Genomic DNA, 587 nt, shown 5'->3' on the forward strand with positions numbered 1-587 from the left:
AACCTCAATGCAACAGCCGTGGACTCTTGCCGTGAAGTTTTGTGCTTGGATTCAATCTGTGCTAGTACAGAGGCATGCTCATACATCTGGGAGAGTCTATCACATAGGATCTGGTGCAGTCTGAAGAACAAGTACCAGTTGTTGTTACCAAAGAAGAGAGTATAGTACTCATCTGGGTAAGGGGGTATCACACTAGGGGGGTTCCTTTCCTTCTTCACTTTTGTCTCCTTCTTCTCCTCCTCATTCTTGTTAGCTTCATCTTTTTCTTTTTTGTCTTTGTTCTCTTTGGAATTTGAGTCACTTTCATTTTCCTTGTTGCTCTGTTGATCATCACTGGGCTCAGTTTTCACCTCAGTCTGCACTTCCATCTTGTCATCTTCAGTATCCTTGTCTTTCTTGGTCTCTTCTGAGAGTGCTTCCTCAGGCTTGGGACTGGCTGGATTACTCAATGAGTCAATGTCTGCACAGTCATCCTTCTCATCATCACTTAATTCTTGCCTAGGATGATGGAATAGATCAGGAATAAATTGTCTGATTAGAGCTTTGATCTTTTGTTTATCGTCCTTGTGAATGCCTGCTTGTCTCTT

General features: G+C 42.6%; 1 protein-coding gene across 1 annotated transcript; it reads right to left on the bottom strand.

Annotated features, from left to right (window-relative positions):
- Window positions 1-7: 7 nt before the first annotated feature.
- On the bottom strand, window positions 8-581 carry LOC108254299 (paired amphipathic helix protein Sin3b-like; the record flags this gene model as incomplete). Its single annotated transcript, XM_017449301.2, has 1 exon — window positions 8-581. A coding segment is annotated over exon 1 (361 nt), but the record flags the coding sequence as incomplete, so codon positions are not given.
- Window positions 582-587: the final 6 nt, after the last annotated feature.

This window comes from Diaphorina citri, unplaced genomic scaffold (genome assembly GCF_000475195.1).
Source record: "Diaphorina citri unplaced genomic scaffold, Diaci psyllid genome assembly version 1.1 scaffold37483, whole genome shotgun sequence".
Lineage (NCBI taxonomy): Eukaryota > Metazoa > Arthropoda > Insecta > Hemiptera > Psyllidae > Diaphorina > Diaphorina citri.